Raw genomic sequence first — 25,430 nt, 5'->3', positions numbered from 1 at the left:
ATTCATGATATTCCAGCTATTTATTGAATTCGGATTCCACCATCTGCCATGGCGGGATTCGAAACTGGGTCCCCCAGAACGTTATCTGGGTCTCTGGATTAACAGTCCAGCAATAATGCCACTAGGCCATTGCCTCTTCTATCTATTCCACAGATTATTGAAACACAACTTCGTTCCATCCATCTAGTTGTCATGAGTATGCACAACATTCCAGTGGGGAATTTGATTTTCAGTATAGTTTTAAGTTTGACAGTTACTATAGATTTTATTAGCATACTGACAGAACAAAATTAGTGCCATAAACATTCATTCCCTTCACCACTGGTGCACATTGGCAGCAGTGTAGGCTAGATGTAAAGTGCACTTCATCAGCTTGCTAAATCTCCTTTGACAATATGTTTCAAATCCTTGACCACTGAAATGGATAAGGGGACCACCTGCAAGTTATCTTGGAAGCTGCATACTTTGCTGACTTGGAACCACATTACCATTCTTTCACAGGCATAAGGTTAAAAATCTTGACATACTCTTCATGATAGCAGTGTGAATGTGGCTGCACCAGGTAGATTCAAGCAGATCAAGAAGGCAGGTGGTAACCACTTTGAGATCAAAAGGTGGTGAGCAACATATTCTACCTTGCTGGCAGTGTCCATGTCCCATGAAAGGATAAAAATATGTATTAACTGTGTAAATGTTGAGCATAATAGTTTTAATGAGCATGACAAGGAAATGAAGGCAGAACTAGAAAATAATTCATCCATTCCTTTTAACATTAATATACACCTGTTTGCAGCAGAAATGTACCTTGTATGTAAATTTAATAACTTAAATTTTATCTCTTACTATATTAGTAGTCCACACTGATTTTTTTTTTTATATTTGATTCCTTTAACCTTATAGCCACAAAGATGGATATGAGAAGTATGCGACTTGGAAAAGAATTTGGACGAGTAATGGCAAAAGTGAACCGAGTCTGAAAGCATTTATGGCTGACCAACTAGTTCCTTACTGGGTGAGTTTGTAATCCAAATTAACATTCAGATTCAGTTTGCGGTAATTGTAGAAAATTGTGTGTAAAAAAATTTTGTAGAAGTAGAGATTTCATTACGCTGTAATAAAGTTATAATGAATGCACGAAGGGAAGGTTTCTCATGCTACATACAATTTCTGAAGCAGTAGTTTTGCAAAATAATTGATTGCGAAAGAGAAGTCTGTATTTTTCATCTATCCAAAGGCTAGTATAGGACAGGATGAAACCACACTGCCCATGAAGTTTATCTTCCCTTGCTTCAAGTGCTCGATTCCATTGAGATTGTGAAAATTTCATCGGGAGGTCAGGGAAGTCCGGAAGTATGAATGAAAGGCAAGGTTTTCCATGTAGCTTCAGCCCTAATGTGATTTATTTTTAGCAGATAAAAACACAGTTTTAACAAAGGCATGTTTCCCTTTCTTTCTTCTGCCTCCTTGCAGTCAAACATTTGCCATGTTTTGCCTATTAGTTTGGTTATGATACTCTGTTACATAAGCTGGTATTCATTTTTAATCAATAGCATGTTTGAATTGGTGTGTCAGTTGATGTAATTGACTATTTAATTTATTTGCAACAGGTACAGTGTACAAAGCCAGATTGTGCAAAATGGCGTCAGCTAACAAGGGATGTCCAGATGACTACAGCATCTGCAAAAACATACCGTTGTGGCATGAAAACCCATACTGCTGTTAAGGTAAAGTATTGCGTATTCATCAATTGCTAATTTGTAAGCAGTGAGGCTATAGAAACAATGTAAAAATACTACTAGGAATTATGTTCTACAACCAAAACTGAGCTGATGAGCTTTGATTGTCATGATTACATTTTTCTCCTTTAGTTTCAGGTGATTTGCAGATTGATTTAACTCAGTCCGTCAAGTGGAACCAGAAAGTTAGTTTGTTAATATGGTGCTTATCTAGTTGCTCCACTTGCTGTTTTAACCATATGGTTTTGCTTTTGAAAGTTGGGCAGTAAGACATGATTAGTACTTAAGTTATACACAATGCTGGATCTGCCTTTGAAAGCTGTTGGCAGATGTGAACAGCACCAGAAAAAGTCCCTGAAGGTGGTCACCACATGGGATAAGTAAAGCAGGAATACTGTCCCTGCAGCTACAGAAAGTGTTGGGCTTACAACTTCAAGCATCATACCCTGAGGGGAGATGACAGCCTAGTGGTGTTATCACTAGACTGTTAATCCAGAGACGCAGATAATGTTCTGGGGACGCGGGTTTAAATCCTGCCATGGCAGATGGTGGAATTCAAACTCAATAAATATCTGGAATAAAGAGTCTAATGATGACCATGAATCATTTGTCAATTGCTGGAAAAACCCATGTGGGTCCCTAATGTCCTGTAGGGAAGGAAACTGCCATCCTTCCCTGGTCTGGCCTGTATGTGACTCCAGACCCACAGCAATGTGGTTGACTCTTAACTGCCCTCTGGGCAATTAAGGATGGGCCTCATCCCGTGAATGAACAAAAAAAAAATCTCTTGAGATCCTGGTGTAATTGGTGTATGTGCTGGAGGAAGTGGGGAGTTTATTTCTTAGCTAGCCTCCAGGAAATCCAAGGGTAAGTGCTATGCAATTATCAATGGTTTTTCGACGTGACCATTAAATTACCACTTCTAGTTTCCTGATCATTTGGTGTTGCATGATGATAATCTCCATGAGTCAGTGTCAACTCCAGTATTTAAAAGGACTCTCCTAAAATACAATTTGATAAACTTTAGAATTGGGAGGAATGTTGAGCAGAATCCAGATGTTCAAAGGCTGGGGTTCATTTTAGTAATGCATCTCTGTGTATGATGCTAGAAGTTGTAAAATCTTGGAAGGAAGTGGTTTTCTTTACAGATGGGAGAAAGTAGCCTACTGCTTTTTTAAGAAAAAAGCATTATTGGAGATTGTTCCCCTGCTTTAGTTGACCACATGGGCAATGATGTGTACAGTGTTGCATTCACCTACATACTAAAATACATTTTACCCCAACTCCTTCACTCTTTTTTTTCCCCCACACTTTGTCTACCTATTCCTCTCTATCTCTGCCTTCCTCTCACACTGGTACGTCTGTCCACCACTAATTGTCGTTAGCCTGTTTGTACAATGTCTTGCTTTTCCCTTATCGTGACCATCAACAACTAGTCTAGTTAACTATTAAACACATGCTATTATTCTCCAAGATGTCCTTCCCTCATTGACAGCATAGAAAACAAGAAGCACAGAAGTGGAGGAGATTCTTCAGTCATCTGTTAATTGACAGCTGCAGAGGAGGAAGGCACTGGGCATCAGTACAATTTTGGCGTCCTTTGTTAATGAGGTCTGGGCTTCAGTTATCTGGTAACACATGAGTATCAGACAGCCTAATCATGTGCAGCGTTTACTTATATTGATGATGTTAACAACAAATGAAATATGATCATGTGCACAATGGTCATTTTGATCTTGACTGTTCTAATTCACGTCTTATTTTCTACCAGCCCTGAAAGTGCCTTGTAGAAAGTGTCCAGAATGATGTCCACACACAGGAGGTCATTTTCTCCAGTTGTATGCTTTCATAACATTCATGCTGACCATGCATCAGCTCAGATACCCATACTTTAGTCTGACCAATAAGGTAGATCATTGGATTTTCAGCTGGTTTCTTGGAGACAGGCTCAGCATTGAATGTCAGTGGCAGAGGCCACAGGATGGCCGAAGCTCTGCTTGTCTGAATCTCACTGGTGTATTTTCGGAGGTGTGATGAACAGGATCTTCGGACTTGCAGCAAAAAACATGCAACCCTATCAGCGGATGCTTCAGCTGCTTTGTCTGTTGCTGACAAATGGAAGGAGTCTTTTTTTTAAAAAAGCAGGGGTTCCTAACTATAATCTTTCAAAACGTTCTCATTCCTTTGGAAACTGGTGCTTTAGGTAGGAAATTTGCAAGTAACTCTCGAAGATGAGTGAGAAGCTAGAGCATTAGTAGATAAGTTAGCCTAACGTCTAGTTGGAAATTACTGGCATCTCTAAGTGGAGAGCATCTAAACATCTTGAGTTCTCAGCTGGAGAGAGCCAGTTTGGATTTGAAAAAGGGTAGGTCATGTTCAGTGAACCTGACAGTTTTTTTTAAGGAAGTGATTAAAATCATGGCAGGATGATCTTTGTGGATGTTACTTATGTGGACTTCCATGAACTGTTAGAATTAAAGGGGAATTATTTATTGGAAATCAGTTGAACAGAAATTAAGATAGTATGCGGGTACTCTAATTGGCAGGAAGTGGCTAGCAGTGATTAGACTCTAATTAAATCAAATTCTGACTTCTTGTAATCTTTTGACCACAAATTCTCATGAACACAAGTTAATTGGTAATAATTATTTCTGTTTTAAAAGTCTTCTATCATTTTGGTTCCATTCTCTCTCCGTAGCGCATGACCCATTTTCCCCTTCCAAACACATCCCCCCACCTGGACTGTTAGTTCCCCTTTTTCTCTCACTGGGTAAAATGAGGAAAAAGTGGAGCATGCACTTACATCTTGAAAGACTGGGTTTAGATGATAAACAATTTTCAAAATTCATTAATCTCGCCAAACTAAGGTTACGAAACTCCATAATCTGGTGGGCCGTCCATTACCATTAACTTAGGCAGCTTCAATTCATTTGCAATTTTCATGCTTAATACTAAAGATAGGTGTAAATTGGCCATACTCCATACATATTCAATCTAATTGCACTTGATAGCATAACTAAACAAACAGGGGAGTTTATTAAGGACAGTAAGGAATGTGATGCTACCTGGAGAGAACATTTTGAAGAACTCAAGTGAGACCCCATTTTCAACCTTTAATATCCTCAGTTTCATTTTGCAATATTCTGTCACTCTGGCTCTTTTTTTTTGAGGGATGAGTTGCGGGAAATGCAGGAGACACAGTTGAGGGCATTCTCGACCACTGAGGGGGGGGAAGTTGCGGTCCTTGAAAAACGAGGACATCTGAGATGTACGTGAGTGGAATGCCTCATTCTGGGAGCAGATGCGGCGGAAGTGAAGGAATTGGGAATAGGGGATGGCATTTTTTTGCAGAAAGGTGGGTGGGAGGAGGTGTATTCTAGGTAGCTGTGGGAGTCGGTGGGCTTGAAATGGATATCGGTTTCTAGGTGGTTGCCAGAGATGGAGACAGAGGTCTAGGAAGGAGAGCGAGGTATCCGAGATGGTTCAGGTGAACTTAAGGTTGGGGTGGAAGGTGTTAGTGAAGTGGATGAACTGTTCGAGCTCCTTGTGGGAGCACGAGGCGGCGCCGATACAGTCATCAATGTAACGGAGGAAGAGGTGGAGATTGACCTCCCACCCACAGCCTCCAACCTCATCGTTCCCCAACCCCACACCGCCCGCTTCTATCTCCTTCGCAAAATCCACAAACCTGACTGCCCTGGTCGACCCATTGTCTCCACCTGCTCCTGCCCCACTGAACTTCTCTCCACCTATCTGGACTCCATTTTCTCCCCCTTGGTCCAGGAACTCCCTATCTACGTCCGTGTCACCACCCACGCCCTCCACCTCCTCCAGAACTTCCAATTCCCCAGTCCCCAACACCTCCATCTTTACCATGGACGTCCAGTCCCTATACACCTGCATTCCCCATACAGATGGCCTAGAGGCCCTCCGCTTCTTCCTGTCCCGCAGGCCCGACCAGTCCCTCTCCACTGACACCCTCATCTGCTTAGCCGAACTTGTCTTCACCCTCAACAACTTCTCTTTCATTTCCTCCCACTTCCTATAGACAAAGGGGGTGGCTATGGGTACCCGCATGGGCCCAAGCTATGCCTGCATCTTTATAGGTTACGTGGAACAATCCCTATTCCGTAGCTACACTGGCCCTAAACCCCACCTCTTCCTCTGTTACATCGATGACTGTATCGGTGCCGCCTCATGCTCCCACGAGGAGCTCAAACAGTTCATCCACTTCACCAACACCTTCCACCCCAACCTTAAGTTCACCTGGACCATTTCTGATACCTCTCTCTCCTTCCTGGACCTCTCTGTTTCCATTTCTGGCAACCACCTAGAAACCGATATCCATTTCAAGCCCACCTCCTCCCACCCACCTTCCTGCAACGCCATCCCCTATTCCCAATTCCTTCACTTCCGCCGCATCTGCTCCCAGGATGAGGCATTCCACTCCCGTACATCTCATATGTCCTCGTTTTTCAAGGACCACAACTTCCCCCCCCACTCTGGTTGAGAATGCCCTCGACCGTGTCTCCCGCATTTCCCGCAACTCATCCCTCACGCCCCCTCCCCGTAATAACAACCAAAACAGAATCCCCCTCGTCCTCACGTACCACCCCACCAACCTCCGGATCCGACGCATCATCCTCCGACACTTCCGCCATCTGCAATCCGACCCCGCCACCAAAGACATCTTTCCCTCCCTACCCTTATCTGCTTTCCGGAGGGACCACTCTCTCCGTGACTCCCTTGTCCGCTCCACACTCCCCTCCAGCCCCACCACACCAGGCAGTTTTCCTTGCAACAGCAGGAAGTGCTACACCTCCCCTCTCACCCCCATCCCAGGCCCCAAGAAGACTTTCCGCATCAAGCAGATGTTCCCCTGCACATCTGCTAATGTGGTATACTGCATCCGCTGTTCCCGTTGTGGCCTCCTCTTCATCGGGGAAACCAAGCGGAGGCTTGGGGACCGCTTTGCAGAACACCCATGGTTGGTTCGCACTAAACAACTGCACCTCCCAGTCGCGAACCATTTCAACTCTCCCTCCCATTCCTCAGACGACATGTCCATCCTGGGCCTCCTGCAGTGCCACAACGATGCCACCCGAAGATTGCAGGAACAGCACCTCATATTCCGCTTGGGAACCCTGCAGCCCAATGGTATCGATGTGGATTTCACAAGCTTCAACATCTCCCCTCCCCCGACCGCATCCCAAAACTAGCCCAGCTCGTCCCCGCCTCCCTAACCTGTCCTTCCTCCCACCTCCAGCCCCACCCCCATCTCTTACCTACTAACCTCATCCCGCCCCCTTGATCTGTCCGTCCTCCCTGGACTGACCTATCTCCTCCCTAACTCCCCACCAACACTCACCTTTACTGGCTCCATTCCCACCTCTTTGACCTGTCTGTCTCCTCTCCACCTATTTTCTCCTCTATCCATCTTCTATCCGCCTCTCCCTCTCTCCCTATTTATTTCAGAACCGCCTTCCCCTCCCCTATTTCTGAAGAAGGGTCTAGGCCCGAAATGTCAGCTTTCCTGCTCCTCTGATGCTGCTTGGCCTGCTGTGTCCATCCAGCTCTACACCTTGTTATCTCAGGCACAAAGATGCTGTTGACTCAACTTGGTCATAACAAGTCTCCTGTGAGGATGGCATTTAAACGTTTAGGATATCCTCAAAGTATTTCCCTGAAATGGTCAAACATGCATACTGCCTTATGGGAAACCCATGGGAGACTGACCAAAATAGAATAGTTTTGTTCAGGAAATCAACTAATCCATTGTGACACTGTCAGGAATATACATAAGTAAGGTTTGTATGGGAGGCAGTGCACAAACCTCCAAACAACACATCTGCCAAACTCTTCCAGCATCACCTTACTTGTGTAGAATCAGCAGATGTATGTGGGACCTACCAGCCATTTTAGAATCCATCAAAGAATGCACAATATTTTCTGAATGGTGATTTAAAATTTCTGTGCCTGCTCATCAAGCTAACTATTCATTCTGTAAGGTGAAGAACCAGAAGTGGTGGAAGCTCAAGTCTTGGAAGTCCAAGCACAGATGTCATCACAGTGTTCTGAACAGGTATAGAAAATAATGAAAAGACTAATGGAATGCTGGCCTTTGTAGCTAGAGAATTAGAAATCAAGGAGATACAATTTTGGGTTCAGGTACACATAACCTTGGTTGGTCCTTGCCTGAAATACTATGAAAAGTTCTCGATAATGTTCCTTAGAAAAGATATATTGATCTTGGAGGGAGTGTAATGTAGAGAATATCTGAGCTGCTTGGCTTAAATTACAAAAACAAATTGCACAGCCTGGATTTGTATTTCCTGAAGTTGAAATTTTGAGTGTCTTGATGATTTCACGATAAACTAGGGTTGATGGTGATGATCTATTTCACTGATTCTGGAGTGTATGATTAGAAGATATCATATAAAAATTAGTATGACTTTCAGGAATAGGATTAGGGAGAACTTGTGCAAAAAAAATGTGGCAGCTACATGGAATTCTCTTCCACAAATGCCATTGGTGCTATGTCAGTTGATGATAATGTTGCAGTTAATAGATTTTTCTAACTTAATGTTGTTAAGGGATATGTGGCAATGACTAGAGTTAGGTTGCAGGAGAGCTGCATTTTCATTGGCTGTACAGATGTGATTGGGCAAATGCTAATTTTTTTTTTTAAAAGCTTGAGTGGCATGAATTTCAGGTTTAAGTTTTCAAAGTTCTTTACAATTTTGTCTGCCTACGATAAGATTACAACAGCTAATATCTTCACTTTACAAAAGTTTGCATTTATGCAGTATTGTTAACATAGTGAAATATTCCATGTTTTCACAAAAGCATCAGTAGTGTTACTGAGCTAACAGATATTGGGATCAAAGTAGGCTTTAAAGAATTTTTCAAAGGTGGGGGGAGAGCTGGAGATATTTTGGGTGTACCTGATGTAAAGAATTCAAATGTCTCCAGCTCTCCTTACAGTTGAAGCTTTTATGGGTGATGATCCACACTTTAACAGAATTGAATACTCCATTCAAAAGTGAAATCTTCACCAGAGGATGATGCAATTTGTTGATCATTTCCACTCATTTATATTCTATTATTTTGGTGATATATTTCCAAGACAGGCTGGTGAGTGGCTTGAAAGGGAACTTGGTGGTGGTGTATCTGCTGTCCTTGTTCTTTGAGATGGTAGTGGGCATGGGTTTAGAAGGTGCTGTGTAAAGAACCTCCGGTGAATTTCTACAGTGCATCTTGTAGACAGTACAGACAGCTAGCAAGCATCAGTGGTGGAGGAAGTGGGTGTTCATTGATGTGATACCAAACAAATAGTGTGCTTTTGCCTTGGATGATATCAATTTTCCAGAGTGTCCTTGGCATTTGCACTCATCCAGGCAGGTATTCTATCATACTGCTGTCATGGGCCTTGTATATGATGGACAAGCTTTGGGGACTTGGTCAGTTAGCAGCTGCAATATATTCCTTGATTTTTGACATACTCTTGAAGCCACAGTATTAATGTAGCTAGACTAATTAAATTTTTCGTCAGTGGTAACCCCAGTATGATGTCAGTCAGAGATTCAGTGATGGCTGTGCCATTGACTGTCTCTTGTTGGAAATGATCATTGCTTGGCACTTGCTGACTGTCATCCATCATCTGGATTTTTGTCTGCACCTGGCTGCATTTGGACATGGACCTGTTCAGAATCTGAGGAGTCCAACATTGTGCTGAGCACTGTGTAATTATTATCCTCACTTCTTCTGACCTTTTATGATGGAGGGTAGGTCATTGATGAAGCACAGATGATGTTTGGCCTTAGAACAAAACGCTGAGGAATTCCTGCAGAGATGTCCCTGTGCTGAGAGAATTGACTTCCGATAACAATAGCCAACTTGTTTTGTACCAGATATGACTCCAGCCAGCAGAGAGGTTCGCTCTGATTCCCACTTTCTAATAGTGCTAGTGTTGCTTGATGCCAAATTCTATCAAATGCAGCCTTGATGTCAAGGGCAGTCAGTTTTGCCTCACCTCTGGAATTCAACTCTTGTCCATTATTTGAATTAAGGTTGCAGGGGGTCAGCTGCTGAGTGGTCCTGGTGGGGTTTTATTTGTCCAGGTTGGATTTGTCCTGTTTTGTACAGGACATACCTGGTCAGCTTTCCATGTTGTTTAGATGCTAGTGTTGTAGCCTCATTGGAACAGCTTGGCTAGGGGTGCAGCAGGTTCTGGAGTGCACCTCTTCACTGCAATTGCAGAGCTTGTAGCCTTTGTAGTATTCTCTCACTCCTGCCATTTCTTGATTTTTTTTTTTTTAACGTGCAGTGGCATTTGTGATGTTGGAGACCACTGGAGGAAGCAGAGGTGAAACATCCAGTTAACATTTCTGGCTGACCGTTGTTGCAAATGCACCAGCATTATCTTCTGCACCATTGTGGTTAGCTCCTGCTTTATTGAGGATGGGGATATTTGTGGAGCACCCTCTTCCAATGAGTTATTTAATAGTTTGCCACTATTCATGACTGGATGTGGCAGGACTGCAGCACTTGATATGATCTGTTGATTGTGGAATCACCTACTCATTAGCAGTCCATATGCTGCTAACAAAGTTTGGCATGTAATGGTCCTGTTTTGTAGCTTCTTTAGGTTGACACCTCATTCTTTGGTACACTGAGATTAGCTCCTGGTATGTTGCCCTGATCCCCTAGCTTAATTGTAATCGCAAAGTGGGGAATATGCTGGGTCATCAGGTTGCAGATTACTTAAAGGAGCAGCTCTTTTGCTGATTGCCCACAGTGCTTCAAGGATATACAGTTCTGAATTGCTAGATCTGTTTGAAATCTATTCTATTTACCATGCTGATAGCCACTATCACGTTGTGTGACACTATCATCAAGTGAAGATGGAATTTGGTCTTCTCAGGGACTCGGCAGTCTGAGGATGAGGTCAAGTGCATTTTTTCCATCTTAATTTCCTCACTACATGCCACAAAACCAGTTTTACTGCTCTGCCCTTTAGTGTTTAACCAGCTGGTCAGTAATGATGCTGCTGAGCCACCGTTAGTGCTGTCACCTACCCAGAGTATATTCTGTCTTGCCACCCTTCATGCTTCCACCATGAGAATACTGATTCACCAGCTATAGTGGTTTGTAGTAAATATCTGTCATCCAGAGGTTTTCTTGACCCTATTGACCTGATGCCACATGATATTGTGATCCAGAGTTGATGCTGAGGACTCCCAAGCAGCTCATTCCTGACTCTGTATCACTGTGCCGCAACCTCTGTTGTGGGTCTGTTTTGTCAGCAGACTGGGCATATGGTGGAATGCTGATGGTGTTGTCTAGGATGCTGTGTGTAAGGTATGACATCTTGACTGTGATTTTGGTCATATGTTACTTGACTAGTTGTAGACTGCTCCCCCAAAATTTGGCTGTCGCCCTCCTGTTGGGAAGGAGCACTTTGCAGGGTCAACAGGACTGAGTTTTCTCTCATTTGTAGTGCTTTACTCAATGTGGGTAGTCTGTCTGGTTTGTCACTTTTTTAAAACTCTTTAGCAGTGTATATAGTTCAATGGTTTGCTAGACCATTTCGGAGTCAACTACATTGCAGTGGTTCTGAAATCACATGTAGGCCAAACCAGGTAAGGGTGGCAGTTTCTCACCTAAAGGATGTTATTGAACAAAATTGTCAGTATTCTCCTGGTCATCATTAGACTTCTAATTCCAGATTGTTACTGAATTCAAATTCCTCACCTGTTGGGTTTTGGACCCGGATCACCTGAATGTTGCCTGAATCTTTGGATTACTCATCCAGCGACAATATCTTTATGCCATCCCCTCCCACATGCCTGATCACATGACAGGAAGATTTTCCATGGGGAAACATGTCAGCTGACAGTGCAGCACGTATACGTGAGCAATAGAAAAGCCTCCTGGATAAGCAGGATGTATCACACTCCACTTTACTGTGCAACTCCATGCAATTAACATCAAACATATTGGGAATATGAAGTTCTTCAAATTTGTATTGATCTTACTTCATCCATATGTGCATAATTATGATTTGTTGAGACTTGCTTAGCCAGAGAGCTAAATATACTGGTACAACTGATGGTTGACATGCATTTATGGTTGTTGGAAGTTGAGGACTTTGTTTTATTGTGAAGAAATTGTATTGTGTATTTATACTTGTTCCTTGTTGAATGTACATCTTGATGTCCAGTGTTGTACATACTCGGTCAGCCCACAGAGTGTTTTGTTGTCCTATCTGGTCTTCCCTTCTGTGCATTGAAAAGGCTATTAGCCAAGATCTGGTGGTGATGGGAGTATTGTAAATTCAAAAACCCTTTTTAAGGATTGAGTGAGTAGCCTGAGATGGACTGTCTGTGAACAGTACTGACACTGCCCTTCGGGCCCATCATTTTCTTAGCTTTACTGACCCCGCCATACCTGAGGTGTTCAAAACGAATTTCTTCCACCCCTCTGTGCCACCTAACTTCACTCTTCCTTTGGATCCCGACTCTGGTCCATGCAGCACCCAAAAACACCCTACGCGTCACCTAATTCATCTTTGCTGATCTCAAGCCTCCATGAAAACTATTTGCATTCCTTGTGCAACAAGGCTGAAGTTGGAAAGCTACTCACCTCAGGCACAACTGCACAAAAACTATTTTACTCCATGTTTAAACAACATGAAGTTGTTGCCTCAAGATTCTTGTATGCTGCTGACTATATCTTCAAGATAATTTTTTTTACAAGAAAGCTTTATGCTAATGCTTATTGATGCACTGCAAATGTAATACAAGTGACAAATTGCCACAAGACAGTGTGAGGTCCAATTTGTGACAAACATGCTGCAGAGTTGATCTCCACCTGGAAATTTCAGCTACTGTAAATATCACTTCCCTTTTTTTTTTTGCAGGCTCTCAGCCCCTGTATGAGTCTATACATAGTGGGTTGCTTCCACTTCAGTGTCCAAGTGTTAACACTTGTACCTAAGTTTGAAATAAGTTTCAACTTGAGTTTCTGTCTCTATAATGAGCAGGTTAGAAAGGTTTGTTGCTGGGCGGATTTCGTATATGGTCAGATTTCCCCTTTTCTCTAAACTACTTCACTTCTCTTTGAATTAAAAAAGGTAGTTAAATATCTTTAAAAGGTGTAATTGTCATAACATTGCTTATTTTAACTTCTGAACGTGGTTTCCAATTTCACTGTCTCTCCTGTTTCAGTAATATTTGTCATTTGTATTGAATTCCTAAATTGAAATCATTGCTCTAAATTCTTAACATTGATTCCTTAGGTGACCTTTCAGTACTTCTCTTTATGTAACTCCTTTTAACAAGAATCCCTTCCTTTAACAAAATCCCTTACTTTATACCCGTGTGCCAGTTTCTTATCTGAATCTTCATTTGTGTTGAACCTAAGTGATTGGCTTTGACAGCTAGCTTTGTCAAAGTCCTTCTGGAAATTGTCATTGGAGCACAATATTCCACTTAGGGAATGCCACTTTCTCAAGGGAAGTCAGGGTTTGATATAGCGCATGTAATTCAAGCTTACAATTTGATTCATTCCAGTATTTTATATATGTGATTATATGTAATTAAGATTAGTATTATGCCTTTAACCTAGTTTCTCACTCCTTTGAATAAAGCATTATATTTACCTGTTGCCAACCTACTTGTAATTCTGCAGCATTCAATGATGCCTAGAATTGGCAAATTTTTATTTCCATGTTTCCTGTGAATGTTTTAGGTTAATGAATTTTGTCCTTGGTGATTTAATGTTTTTGTGTACTTTTTTAAGAATTCGGCCTTCATTATTACCTTTTCCTCGATTAACTGGAGTAAGCATGATACTCTTGATTTTCTTTGTAAACAATTGAAGGAAGTTCTTATTCAGGGTGTTTACTGCCAAGTTATTCCTTGTTTTGAGCCTGTTTTCTTCATTTTGCAAGTAATAAAGTATGTGACTTCTTAATACTGAGACCAAAATGAATAATTGAAACATTTATAGCAGCAAGATATATTGGAGGTTTAAGTTTGTAATTGATTTGCATTTGGCTGAGCTTTGAACAAACTGTAAATTGCACCTCCTATTTTGCAACTATTCACTAAGCATTTCCACCATTTAAAATGGGAATTAAATTGTAAGGTGTTTATTATATATCTTGGCTTATCGCGAGGAGTCATCAATCATTAGGGTAAGTGTTTTCCTGCAAGAAGACTGCTATGGTCTCCATGTGAATTAATATTCATTGTATAGTTTAGCTGCTATCCATTTTGACCTGGAATGGGATATATGTGGGGAGTAGTCAGGTTGCAAAATGTATAGTTATCCTTCAATTTCCTTGTAAAATAACCAACTTTTTTTTATACCCGTCCAGAGTGAAAATTCAGATCCTTGCTCTTTGTCTGAAGACATGGTAAGTACTAATTATAAACCCAAATGAAGTTTTTAGCTCCAGACTAAACTGGCAACAACAGCACTTCTATTTAAGGTGCCTATAATGTCACATAACCTTTCAAAGTGCTTGAAAAAGGCCATATCAAACAAAATTTGAAAGAAACACATGAAGCTCCATTGAGCAGATAGAGGTAGGCTGCGAAAGTGACTTTATGTGGAAGCAGTGGTAAGGCAAGGGAGGGAATTCCAGGACTTTAAGATTAGGCAGTTGAAAGCACAGCAGCCATTGATTAAATGGTTTGAGATTGGTGATATGACACGTTGCAGCAACACTGATTTTTGAAGTCATTTACGGGTGGAGGAAGTTAGGCAGAGAGGGACAGTAAAGCTTTGAGTGGATTTATAAGAAAGATGAACAGTTCTAATGAGGAATATTTAGCAGGTCAAGTCATATTTGTGGAGAATCTTACTGTACCGTTTGTGGCCACACTTTTGGTTACATATGAACTAAGCTTAAGAATTTCCTCCCTACATCTCTCTGCCTTTTTACTTCTCTCCTTTAATAAGGCATTGCCTTAACCTACCATCTTGGATAAAACCTTTGGTCATCTGACCTGGATTATCTATATTTGGCTCTGTTCTTTGTAAATGTTTTTTGATGGTCCTGTGAGTTGCTTTTGGATCTTCTTTTCCATTAAATATGTTACAAATTAGTGTCATTGATTATTTTCTGGAACTGAGAGTACTTTTTCTGTTTTGTTTAAAAACAGAGTGTGGGTGAGGGAAAGAAAAACACAACAAAAGAACTGTGATCAGCCTGGAAGTCAGGAGAGATTAAATGACAAAATGGATGACTGCATAAGGCAAAAGGAAATGATCATAGATCAAGTAAAGAAACAAATTTGACCAAAAAAGGCATGAATAGGGAAAGCAGAATGATCACCAACAAATATTTACTACATAAAGGCTTCACCATCCTGGAGCAATCTTAAAATGATGCCATGGTGCTGTTTCACATGGTAGAAATAGCACAGTGTGGGTGGAGTTAGATCAAAGATGGAAGATTGGTAGAATGTAGATGAACTTCTCTTAAGTGGGCTGTTGTCATGCAGTGGAAATAGCCTATTTCCAGGCCTTAAGGTCCAGGCTCAAGTCCCAGACATGTAATATAACATAACCGGTTAAGGAACAAAAAACAATACAGCGCAAGAACAGGCCTTTCGGCCTGCACCGACACATTTTGCCCTTCTGTACTAAAACTGTCTTTGCTTACAGGATCCGTACCCCTCTATTCCCTTGCTATTCATGTATTCGTCCATGTGTGTTTTGAATGCTGCTATTGTGTTTGCTTCCACCACCACCTCTGGCAACACGTTCCAAGCACTCACCTCCCTTTTGTGTGAAAAACCTGCCTTGCACATCTCTTTTAAACTTTCCCTCTTGCACCTTGAACCTGTATCCCCTAGTAATTGACCCTTCCACTCGGGTAAAAATTTTCCTACGTTCCACTCTATCTATGCCATTCACAATCTTAGAAATTTCTATCAGATTGAGAGACCTGCATTCCAGTGAGAACAAACCCAGTCTATCCAACCTTTCTACATATCTACAATTCCCTTTACCAGGCAACATCCAAAACATCCACATCCTTCTGGTAATGGGCTGAACAGAACTGTATGCAATATTCCACATGTGGCCTAAATAAAAGTCTGTAATGCTGCAGCGTAACTTGTTTATCTTTTATTCTCAATGCCCCTTACAATGAAGGCAAGCATGCCATAAGCTTTTCTTTTACTACCTTATCTGTCTGCGCTACCACCTTCAGTGATCTGTGAACCTGCACACCCAGATCCCTTTGCACCACTCCTAAGGGTTCTGCCATTCGCTCTATAACTTCTACCTGTACTTGACCTTCCAAAATACATCACTTTATATTTGTCCAGATTAAACTCCTTCTGCCACTTTTCTGCCCATGCTTCCAACTGATCTATATCTGACTGTATCCTCCTGACAATCCTCCTCACTATCTGCAACTCCACCAATCTTTGTATTGTCTGCAAACTTACTAGTTAGTCTCGCTACATTTTCCTCCAAATCATTTGTGTAGATCGTGAACAGCAGAGGTCCCAGCACTGATCCCTGTGGAAGACCACTAGTCACCACCCTCTATTCTGAAAAGCATCCATCCACCACTACCCTCTGTCTTCTATGATTAAGCTAGTTCTGTATCTATCTTGCCAGCTCACCCCGATACAATGTGACTTCACCTTTTTGTACCAGTCTGCCATGAGGGAGGGACCTTGTCAAAAGCTTTTTGCTGAAATCCCTGTAGACAACATCAATCACTTTCCCTTATCAACCATCTTTGTCACCTCGTCAAAAAATTCGATCAAATTAATGAGGTACGACCTCCTCAGCACAAAACTATGCTGTCTATCGCTAATCAGTCCATTCGCTTCTGAATGTGTATTGATCTTGTCCCTGAGAATCTTTTCCAATAGTTTCCCTACCACTGATGTGAGACTCCACAGGCATGTAATTTCCAGGATTATCCCTGTTATCCTCCTTTTAACAATGGGACAACATTGACTATTCCCCAGTCCTCTGGGACCTCGTATGTGGCCAAGGAGGATACAAAGATGTCTCCGTGCTCCAGCAATTTGTTGTGTTGTCTCCCTCAATATTCTGGGACAGGTCCCATTAGGACCCTGGGCCTTGCCTACCTTAATACTTTTTAATATGCACAACACCTCTTCCTTTTTAATAGCAAATTGGCTTAGAAACTTGATGCTGCCTTCCCTGAGAACACCTCCCTCTGTCAATTCTTTCTCTTCGGTGAATACTGACATAAAGTATACGTTTAGGACCTCATCTACCTTTTCTGGCTCCACATTTGGATTCCCTCCTTTGTCCTTGAGTGGGACAACCCTTTCCCTGGCTACCCTCTTGCTTTTTATATGTTTCAAGAGTCTTGGGATTCTCCTTAATCCCGTTAGCTAATGATTTTTCATGACCCCTTTTAGCCCTTCTAATTGCTTTCTTAAATTCTTTCCTACTTTCCTTTGTATACTTCAAGGGCTTTGTCAGCTCCCATCCTCCTAGACCTTGCATTTAGTTTTCTTTTTGTCCAAGGTCATAACATCCCTGGTCATCCAAGGTTCACGTAGCTTGCCATACCTATCCTTCATTTTCAGGTTGGTTTAAAAAATATCAAATAGTTTATTAACAATGTAACAATAAGCTCTGAATTTGGTAAACAGATTTACCACGTATAGTTCTTCACACTATTAACATGAAATAGAATGTACAGAAGTCTAAGCTTGAGGATAGTTTTAACTTTGTGTCTTTTGTCAGTCTGTCTTGAGGTATGGCCCTAAAACCACATGATAAAAAGAAACTTTCCAAAACACAGAACAAATAGGGATAAAAGTTTTATGATCTGAATTGTCCAATTGTTGATGGATCTGGAAGACTGTAAAGTACCTACTTTGGTTGAAAGAAAAGTTACTATTCTTTTGAGTTTGTATTGAAAGTCATCAGAACCATGTAGGAGGCAGAGGACACAAAGGTAGGAGATTACTGGGAATTAAAATGAAAGCTATCCGAAACTGAGTGTAATTCTTGTGGTCTTTACTGAGATGTTCTGAAAAGCTGTCACTTAATCTCTGGTTTCCCAATATAACTGCAACCCTATTGAGAGCACCAAATGCATACAACTAACTAGAAAGTAGAAATAATTCCATGTTTCACTTGGAATTTATTTTTTTGGCTTCTTGGATGAAGAGAGGGGAGGAGACATGTTTTGTATCTCCACTGCTTGTATGGCAAAGTGTCATGGAAAAGGGAGGAAAGTCTTGGGTGGGATTCCTTTGTGCAGGGATACTATTCCATTCATCCAGTTTAATTGTCTCTCTTGCATCTCTTTCAATGTCAGTCCTTGTGTAATGTCTTCCTTTATCCTCAACCAAGGATTCTTCTCCCACAGTTGAGAGAACTTTCAACTAAATTGTTCGATATGTCTGCTTCACGACTTTTCCCCTTCCCTGTTCTCCCTTTTCCCAAAAACACAATAGAATTTACCCTCTCCTCATTTTTCACCATACCAGTGTCTGCATTCAATTGAGCATGTCTCTACACGTTCTCCAACTCTGATTTGCCACCGTTAGACTATATCCTGTCCTTTCTTTTTCTTTCAGCCTTCCAAAAGGACCATTTCCTCCATGGCACCTAGGTCCATTCATTAATGACTCCCACACCTTCCTACGCAAACACAGTTGTTTTCTTTCACAGTCGCTTGGTCAAAATTATGGAATTTCTTCAAGGGCATTGTGGGTCAACCTACAGTATGTGGGTTGCAGTGGTTCAGGAAGCAGCTTGCCACCAGTTTCTCAAGGGCAACTAGGGATAGGCAGTAAAAAGTGTTGGCCAGCCAGCGATGTCCATATCCCACAAGTGGGGGAAAAGAAAATGCAACAACTGCCCTCCACGTCCTCTTTTTTTCTTTTAAGTCATCCAAAGGCCCCACACATACCTTCCTGTGTTATAGTTATTCACTTGCACATTTTTCAATTTAGTTTACTGTTTCTGCTGCTCGTGACACAGTCTATCTACATTGGTGACTTCTTCACACTGCACTACCTCTGTTCAGTCTGCTACGGTACTACAGTCAACTGCCGTTTTTAATTCTTTGCCCCACGCCCGCTTCTGCTCTCACGCTCCTACGTTTTGACCAAGCATTTTACAGCTTTGAGTTCTGAAGAAAAGCAATTGATCTGAAACATTAATCTTGCCCTCTCGCTCTCACTCCAGCTGCTACCAGACTTGAGTATTTCTAGCACTTTGATTTTATTTCAGATTTCCAGTGTTTGTATTTAGAATGGGATGAAAATACAACCTGGCCACAGGCTAATCCTTTTTTTATTTTGCATACTAATACCTTTCCAACCCCCCAGTCAAACCTCCAGCTTCCTAAGGAATGTGGCTGCTTGTGTCTCTGTCAACAGTCATTTGTTTAAACAATGCGTTGAACACACTAGTGTCCCAAGACACTGCACGTGTTATAAAGCGAGGTTTGATGCCAAGTCGTTTGCATAGGTGTAAAGACAGATTAAACTCAGATGATCGTCTTGGGGCCAAATATAATTTTGAGGATTCTAGTATCTCATTCAACTTTTATGAACACTCCAATAGACTGAGTGGGTATTCTGTGCCCATACTGTGTAGCCCCACAATTTGCTGCATTTCCTTGCCCTTGGGTAGTATATGAAACATCCAGTTAAATGCAGAAAAGAAAGCACTGCATTGCAGATTTGTCTAATTGAAATTTAATTCTTAGATTATTTTCTAATCAACCTGTTCAGAGATACAATTACACACTTCTGGAGCAGGTGGGACTTAACTTGAATCTGACCCTCCTGGATGTTTCGGGCCAATGATCTTCCATTTGTGATTTTGGATGTCCAGCCACCCATATGAAACGTTGTATGTTAAACCAGACCAAGCAGTAATACACTTGTGAAAATAAATCTCAGCATAGATGCGAATTAAACTACGTTTGGTCAAAACATTAGTGGTTTTGATCAAATACAATTTTTAATAATGTCATCTCGTACATGATGCTGTGTGTCCTATCTTTAAGGCATTAATCAAGAGTGATCGATAAGTCTAATTAGTGAGGCTTTTTGACAGTATATCGGCAGAAAACTAGGGCTCTTGTGATGCAAGAGCCTACCTCAGAATCAGGAGGCCTTGGTTCAAAACCCATCTACTCCAGAGGTGTGTAATAACATTTCAGTACAGTTAATTATAAATGTCTACATGGCAAATACTTGCAAATTCTCCTGTTTATTAACTCATCATGATTTACTCCTGTTAACATTTTTAAGAGGGTTTATTCTGTATTATAATGTACTGCTTAAGTGAACCATATGATCCAAATATATTTTCAAATTCCGCTTTAAATATTTGATTTAAAAACAATGCCTTTATCGGTGTTTCTTTACCACCTTTCTGAAGTGTTTTGTGTTCCTTTTGGACATATTCATTGGGTTTTTTTACCTCTTGAAATCTCTCTCAAGAGATTGGTTTTTATGCGAGTGATGGCAGAACTGGAGGACTAAGGGAATCTTATTTGAAATTTGATGCATGTTTTATTAGAAGTCAGGATCAGATCCCTGTCTAATCCTTCTCCCACTACAGGATGCTGAATATTTTGTTTAAAGCTGCTCTTTTGTTTGTGATTCAAGCAACGCAGCACGGATCAGGAACTGGCCTGCATAGTTCAGCAACATATCCTGAAGTGTATTCACTCACCTGGCAGCTGTTAAAAATTGGAAAGTAAACCTTAAATTTAAATTTTTTGTGCTGTTTTGGCACATTGTCAAATCATACCTTTATCCGAAATTGTGTTAGAGGGTGAGAATGAGTACCACTACTAGGTTGCTTATTTTAAGTGCCTTTTCAGCATTAGTGAAATATAATTGGAAACAAGTTTTAAGCTTTGGTTATTTTTGATCATTTCTTACAATTTTTTTACATTGTTTTTGTAAGCTTTCTTTAATTGGACATGTTTAATTGTAAAAACTGTTTTCGGCTCGTAACAAAACAAATGAGCTGTGTGGAATGAATACCATCTAAACTTAATTCAAATGATCATCTGCAAAACTACAAACAATTGATGTTTGGAGCTCTATCATTAGTTTTCTGAAATGCATTCGTATATTAGGGTATTATCTACTTTTCTCACATCATGTAATATCAATTAATTTTTTTCAGCGAGTGAGTGAAGTTGGAGATAGTAAGTGGTATTCCATGCTTATTGTGCCCCCGCTGCTGAAGGACAGCCCAGCAGCCCCCTTTCTTGGTGCTTACTACCCGGACTGTGTGGGTATGAGTCCTTCCTGTAGCAACACGAATCGTTTCCACAATGAGTTCTCTAACATGAAAATGATCTCATCAGAGCACAGCAAAAAGAATGTGCAGTCACCAGGTAAGATGTTCCTCATCAAACTTCTGACAATGTAAGCCCCAAAGTGAGTCCACTAATGAAAACTTGGGCCAATTTCAAGGATTAACTTCTGACAGTAGTTTTAAAATTTTCTTTTGTTAGTACAAATACAACTTTGTTCTAAAATCTAAATTAAGCAATTTATCTTGATTTATTTTGTTATTACTAGACTCCAACCCCAGCATCTCCCCTACCAATATAAAACAACCATGTATACCTCTGCAGTTTCTGGCAAAATGGGAAAGAAGAGTGGTCAAGTTCACATATTTATCGATGTGTGAATGATGCTTCTCAACTTGTTCTCTGGGTAGAGGTCAGGAAAACAAGAGTAACGATGAATTAGTCAGAATTAACAATAAACAAATTGAAAGTTGCAGGATACTTTATTGACCCAGGTTTTCCACTGGCTAGATAGTTCTTATGCCAGTATAGATAAGAGTTTTGCATTGAGGTCTTGTGGAAGATGCTGAAAGTCTGTCTGTCTGGAAAATTGACTTTTCCAGGTGGCAATTTGTCTACACTTGGAACTTTCTTCAAAAGTCTCCATTTTAAATCAGATACTTCTAAGGAATTCTGCTGAAGTTAACTAAATAGTTACTCAGGAAAAGTTAGACTGTTAAATACATAATCTAACTCCTGAGTAACCAGTCAACAAACTTGGTTACCTTGCACGTCACCCAGTTGGCACTCTACCTCCTTTAAGTAGCTGGAACTCTACTTACCTGGCACCCTACCCCAACCCCATCTGGCACCCTATTCTTTTTCATTCCCCCTGCCCTTCTGTGCATGACAGCAAATCATGAAGCCGTGCCAATGTTTGTCATCCACTGAGCCTTTAGATTAGAGGGAGCGTTGATCCTTAGCCGTCAGGCAACACTTCCTCCCAGTGTCCTTACCTCTCGTGCCTTATCTAGCAATGGATTGATAGTGGCAGTTAAAATCTTTTAAATTTCAGAATCCAGCAGCTGACTGCTGTGAAAAGATGTGGCTTGCATGGCTCTGCAATTTTGAAGGACCCCTGTGTGGAATCTCCTCTCAGAAAAGCCGAGCACCCACCTTTCGCAAAATAAAAAGGCCTAGAATGACAGTGTGAAATTATCATTTCTCGGAAAATCCAGCCCATTCTTAAAAAAAAAAAAAAAAAAAATCCTTTTTTTCCTTAAGGTGGAGTTTATTAATTTTGCTATGCCATTATTCCAAAGATACAGACCACTATAAACCACCATGTGATATTTGTTTTCAAACCACCCATCAGTTTCAGCCTCAAAAGAAGTCTATGCTTTGACAAAACACTATTTCCCGTTCATAAAATTGGTTACTTTTTTTTTTCTAAGTGCCCACCACAACAGTATGCTGGAATGGGAGCCAGATGACACTTTTTTCCACGTCAACTTGTTTATTTTTGGTTTCTTCACACACTTTTTTTTACTTTTGGAGAATAGTGCAGTATGGAGTGTTGGAAGCATTCACACTAATTTGATGGTAGTCTTCAGGCTCGAGTAGGACCTGAACCTGGGTTGAACTGAATCACAGGACCGATATGGACTGAACCTGTGTAATGTGTCAGAATACAAGAAATAAATGGGAGGCCACATTGTTCCTTCGGATTTTACCGAATGGCAGAGGCTTATCTGATCTTCTACATCAACTCCACTTTATTGTCTAATCCTCATGATAGTTGATTCATAGTTCCCAAAAATCTATTCATTCTTGTACTGTGATTTTTATATATATAGATGAATCATGACTCTGGCGTATAAAATTACAAAATTTGGAAATCTTTGAGTGAAACTAATTTTCCTAATCTCAATTTTAAATTCTTATCCTGAATCTAATCTTTAATTAAGTTTGTTGGAAAAGCTCAGCAGGTCTGGCAGCATCAAACGGTCACCCAAAATGTTAACTCTGACTTCTCTCCAGAGATGCTGTCAGTCCTGTGCTTTTCCAGCAATATCCATTTTAGTTTCAGAATTGCAGATGCTGAAAGTCATTCAGATTTTATTTAATTAATAATTTACTGGTTGGAGAACCATCCTCTCAAACTATCCTGTCAAGGTCTCTTTGAATTTGTAAATTTCAGTGAGATTGCCTCAGTTCTTCTAAACTGCAGGGAATACAAGATCATTTTACTTGCTCTCCTTGAAGCACAGCCACTCATACCAGAAGTTAATTTAGTAAATCTCTGTTGCACCCCATTTAAGGTATATGTGTGTTTCCCTGAGTAAGGAGTCCAAAATGGTACACATTAATCCAGGCTTAATCTCACCAAAGTTTTTTTTAGATTTTGTTTTTAGCTGTTGTATTTTACCACAGGCTAACATATCATTAGCTCTAGTAATTGATTGTAGCACTTGAATGTTACTTGGTTATTTGTGTACAAGAACAATAAATCCTTCTGAATACCATTATGTGGATGTATTCTATGGTATCAAGAAATAGGAACAAAGACTCCAAGAGAAATAGATATTATTTGATATTAAGCATCTTCCAAAATTTTTTTACATTAAAGGGGTAAGTTATGGCTGGAGAATTCAAAGCTGTGCTTTGCTGCTTCTGTTCAATGTGGGAAGCCAGATACATTTCCAGTGCCTGGGACCAGCATGTTTGCAGGAGGTGACACCAGCTGCAGCTCCTGGAAGCCCAGGTTTCTGAGCTGGAGCTTGGAACATGGTGGAGCATCCATGAAGCTTAGAGAATCATGGACAGCACATATAGAGAGCTGGTCACACCACAGGCAGAAAGGGAATGGGTGACCACTGGGAAAATTAAGAGGACTATGCAGGCAGTGCAGAATCCCCTGTGGCCATTCCCCAGAAAAACAGTTATACTGCTTTGGATACAGTTGAGGGGAATGACTGTTGGTGGAAACAGCAACAGCCAAATTCTTGGCATCGCAGTTCATTCTGCTGCACAGGGGAGGAGCACAAAGTATGGAAATGCAATAGTCATAGTCGATTCAATTGTAAGGGAAATAACTGGACATTATTGTGGCCACAAACAAGACTGTCGGATGATGTGTTGCCTCCCTGATGCAAGGGTACAGAATGCCTTGGAGTGGTTGCAGGTCATTTTTAAGGCGGGGGGGGGGGGGGGGGGGGGGGGGAGAATGAACAGCCTGTTATTGTGGTGTCCATCAGAATCAGCAACATAGATTTGAAAAAGGGATGAGGTGCTAAAACCAGTATATAGGCAGTTTGGAAATAAGTTGAAAAGTAAGACCTCTTAAAAATAGTGATCTCAAGATTACTACCAATTCTATGTGCTAGTCAGAGTAGAAATAGGAGATATTGGGAGAACATCTGACTCAAAATTGGTGAGTGGGCAAATCGATTTTCCCCCACTGGATCCGGACTGGATCTAATGCCTTAGGGAGTATATTTGCTAGTGTGTTTGAGAAGGTTTGTACTAAATTGGCAAGGGGATGGGAACCGATGCAAATAATCAGAGTAAGGAGAATCCGAGGACAAGAACAAAAGGCAGAAAGTGGGGTAAGAGAAGTGATAGGCAGAGGAATTGAAGACTAGAGTCAAACAAAACAACAGTTTTTAAAAAATAGTGGCAACGGGACAAGGAAAGTTAAAAAGACAAACCTTGAGCTTTATGTCTGAACACACCGCATTTGAAGTGGATGAATTAATCGTGCAAATAGATGTAAATGGGTATGATATAGTTGGGATTACAGAGACATGGCTGCAGGATGACGAGAGGTGAGAACTGAACATCTAGGGGTACTCTGTATATAGGAAAGACAGACAAAAAGATGATGGTGGAGTTTTATTACTGGTTAAATAAGATATAAACACAATATTGGGAGGGAAGATATTACTTCAGATAATGTAAAATCTGTGTGGGTAGAACTGAGAAATACCAAAGGGTAAACAAAATTACTGGAAGTGGTAAATTGACCACCAAACTACAGCAGTGATATTGGGAATGGCATTAAACAGGAAATCAGATGATGCATATGTAAATGAACACCTGTAGTTATGGATAACTTTAATCTGCATATAGATTGGGCGAATTGAATTAGTCACAAATCATAATGGAGTAATTGGTAATGCAGTTGTGGGAGACCAACTGGGGATGCATGACCACAATATGATTTGAATGCTTCATTGAGGTGGAGAGTGAGGTAGTTAATTCTGAGACCAGATGTAAATGGGTATCGCACATACTCCCCTCCCCTTCCTTGTCAGTCTTCCGCAAGGACTTTTCCTTCTGGGACATCCTGGTTCACTTCTCTTTCACTGCCGGGACCTTCCCCTGCAACTGCAGAAGGTGTAACA

At 41.0% G+C, this 25,430-nt stretch overlaps 1 protein-coding gene across 1 annotated transcript in view; it reads left to right on the top strand.

Annotated features, from left to right (window-relative positions):
• LOC125485568 (lysine-specific histone demethylase 1B-like) overlaps positions 1-25,430 on the top strand; it is a 49,038-nt gene that overhangs the window by 18,060 nt on the left and 5,548 nt on the right. Inside the window, exons 5-8 of the mRNA XM_048608891.1 lie at positions 901-1,012; positions 1,608-1,724; positions 14,119-14,157; positions 20,913-21,157. Coding sequence (XP_048464848.1) covers positions 901-1,012; positions 1,608-1,724; positions 14,119-14,157; positions 20,913-21,157 — 513 coding nt within the window. The remainder of the gene's footprint in view (positions 1-900; positions 1,013-1,607; positions 1,725-14,118; positions 14,158-20,912; positions 21,158-25,430) is intronic.

This window comes from Rhincodon typus, chromosome 2, assembly GCF_021869965.1.
Source record: "Rhincodon typus isolate 14 chromosome 2, sRhiTyp1.1, whole genome shotgun sequence".
Taxonomy (NCBI): Eukaryota; Metazoa; Chordata; class Chondrichthyes; order Orectolobiformes; family Rhincodontidae; genus Rhincodon; species Rhincodon typus.
Note: the sequence above shows the minus strand (reverse complement) of the source record. Positions and strands in the feature narration are given on the sequence as shown.